Below are 2373 nucleotides of genomic sequence, written 5' to 3'. Positions count from 1 at the left end.
ATAGCATTACCTGTGATAATGCTAGTGTGAATGCTGGAAGCTGAATTTGGCTGCTGAAGATGCTGAAATTGATAGCTGAAAACACTGAGCTGATGGTTGAAAATGCTGAAGCTGATAGAAAAAACATATAGCTGAAAAATAGCTGAAGTTCAAAATATGCTAAAGAATAATAAATTTGCTGCGACAGCAAGTGTGAAAATATTAGCCTAACTCCCAAATAGCCTAAAAAACTTAAAAAGAGAAGCCTACATTGATCAAAACAGCGAGCATGTAGCTGAAATATTAGCTACACTCGAAAACAGCCTTAAAAAGGCATTAATAAGCGTTAATAGCATGTAGCAAAAATAGCTAAACTTCAAAATATATTAAAAACCGAAAAAAGCCTAAATTTGACAAAACAGCTAGAATGTAACTGTTAGCCAAATTCCAGAAAAAGACGAAAAAATCTTATTAGAATCTTATTAGAATGCCAATTTTTTAAAATTTTTAAACATTTTTAACATTTTAACATAGTTATGAAGAATAAAAATGCAGGAATATTATTCCAGAATAAATCAACTTAAACCTTAAATAACTTTCAATATTTTACTCTCCATAAAAATATATTTTGTTAAAATTATACAAGCTAAAAATAAGATAATAATTAATAACAATAAAATGAAATGATCTGGACTGACTCCAATGTTTTACATACGACCACAATAATAAAGTCAAAGATACGATAGACTAATGCTTATTATTATATTTAGAAAATACAATTTTGTTTATGTCTCTCTTTTTTTTCGGTCAAAAAATAATTTTAAAGCACTAGCCTTTTTGAGTGTTTATTCCGACAGAATTTAGTAAATACGTCCAGAGAGTGCTGAACCCTTTTCTTGGCCGCACAGACCCAGAGGAAGGGTTATGGTTAGGATTACGGGTTAAACCACCAAATGGTCCCCGAGGGCAGCTGTTTCTGCAGCTAACCGCTCCCCCAGGGGATCAAATGTGGTGAACACTTTTCACACAGCTATGTGAGTGATTCCTAATGGGACTTTAAGGTTAACTGGAAATGCTACCCGTAAATATCGTATCGGCTGTATCCTGTTCTACCATCAGAATCTAAACACCCGTGATAAAGTATTCTGATCTCCCCGGCCGGCTAACTCACCGGGTCTCTTCCTGTACGTCTCCAGGGGGCAGGGCGTCTGCAGGGACACGCCCTTCACCGCCTGCCGCAGCCTCTTCTGCTCTTTGCGCTGCTTCTTGGCGACGTTCTGCTGCTTCATCTCACGGTTCTTCATCTTGTTCTCCAGCTTCACGCCGCTCGTCTTCAACAGGCGCCGGAATGTCGGGCGGCGTTTCTTTGAGCGAGACTTCAGGGGAGGAAGGACAAGAAATGAAATGTGAAATGTATGAAAATAGTTCTGTTCATTTTGTTCCAGGATTTAGGATAATCCAATGATTCTGGGTCAGTTTGATTTTTGTGGGGAGATTAAAGTTTTTTCTCTTTTTTTTAATACATTTTATTTTTATTTCAGGTTTATTAGCTCAGTTATCTGCAGTGATTAGGAATAGCCCCGGAACCAAAGTTTCCCGGAAGTTCGGACTTAATTCAAGAACGGACTATTATGATTTTTTTTTAAATAAATTATTATTTTTCACATTTTCATCATGAACATCTGCTGTTAGATCCCGGATTGGGATGTAATAAGTGCGATTATAATTCCTATAAGAGGAATTAAGAAAAATAAATATTTTTTGTAAAAATACCGATGGCGTTTTAAATGGATGTTTTCCCGCTAGTTGATCAATAAAGATTTTTTTAAAATAATAGATTTTTTTTTTTTTTTTGCAAAAACCAATAAGTACGGAGATCAAACCAGTAGGTTTCTGATTCGGTTCTGATCCGCTGTGGTGAGTCAAAAGGCTCGTAGGTTTTTGGTTCTGTCAAGTCATTTGGTTTTTAATTCGAACTGTGGCGGCAGAACCGGGCAGATTCCGGGACCGCTAATGCAGCGGCCCGGACGGAGATTTGGTTCTGATTCGGCCCGACACTCACCGGCCCCATGGCTGCTGCAGGTCCGGTCCTCCAAGTGGTTCGAAAATCGGTACGGTTCCAGAAAAAATGACAAAATGATGCAGATCGCTGGCGCACGCGTGTTGCCGCACCAACACCGGAAATGCTGATGTGAATTTGGCTAAACGGGAAACAGCGCTCCTGGCGGCCGGAGGCCCGCAGTGGCGCAGGCAGGGCTCCTCGCTGAAACCGAGGTAATATGTTATGTTAATAATATATAATATATAATATAATATAATATAATATATAAATATATATATATATATATATATATATATATATATATATATATATATATATATATATATATATAT

The 2373-nt window shown here is 37.3% G+C and overlaps 1 protein-coding gene across 2 annotated transcripts in view; it reads right to left on the bottom strand.

The window, feature by feature from the left end:
• The window catches only part of noc3l (NOC3-like DNA replication regulator), a 10170-nt gene extending 7940 nt beyond the window's left edge, over positions 1-2230 (bottom strand). The window contains exons 1-2 of one of the 2 annotated variants that reach the window (XM_024264976.2): positions 2042-2230; positions 1151-1355 (exon numbers count right to left, since the gene is read on the bottom strand). In XM_024264976.2, coding sequence (XP_024120744.1) covers positions 1151-1355; positions 2042-2050 — 214 coding nt within the window. In that variant the 5' untranslated portion in view covers positions 2051-2230. The remainder of the gene's footprint in view (positions 1-1150; positions 1356-2041) is intronic. The other variant, XM_024264975.2, reaches the window with a different exon arrangement.
• Positions 2231-2373: the final 143 nt, after the last annotated feature.

The sequence above is a fragment of the Oryzias melastigma genome, linkage group LG19, assembly GCF_002922805.2.
Source record: "Oryzias melastigma strain HK-1 linkage group LG19, ASM292280v2, whole genome shotgun sequence".
Classification (NCBI taxonomy): Eukaryota; Metazoa; Chordata; class Actinopteri; order Beloniformes; family Adrianichthyidae; genus Oryzias; species Oryzias melastigma.
This window is presented reverse-complemented; position numbering and strand designations above follow the sequence as displayed.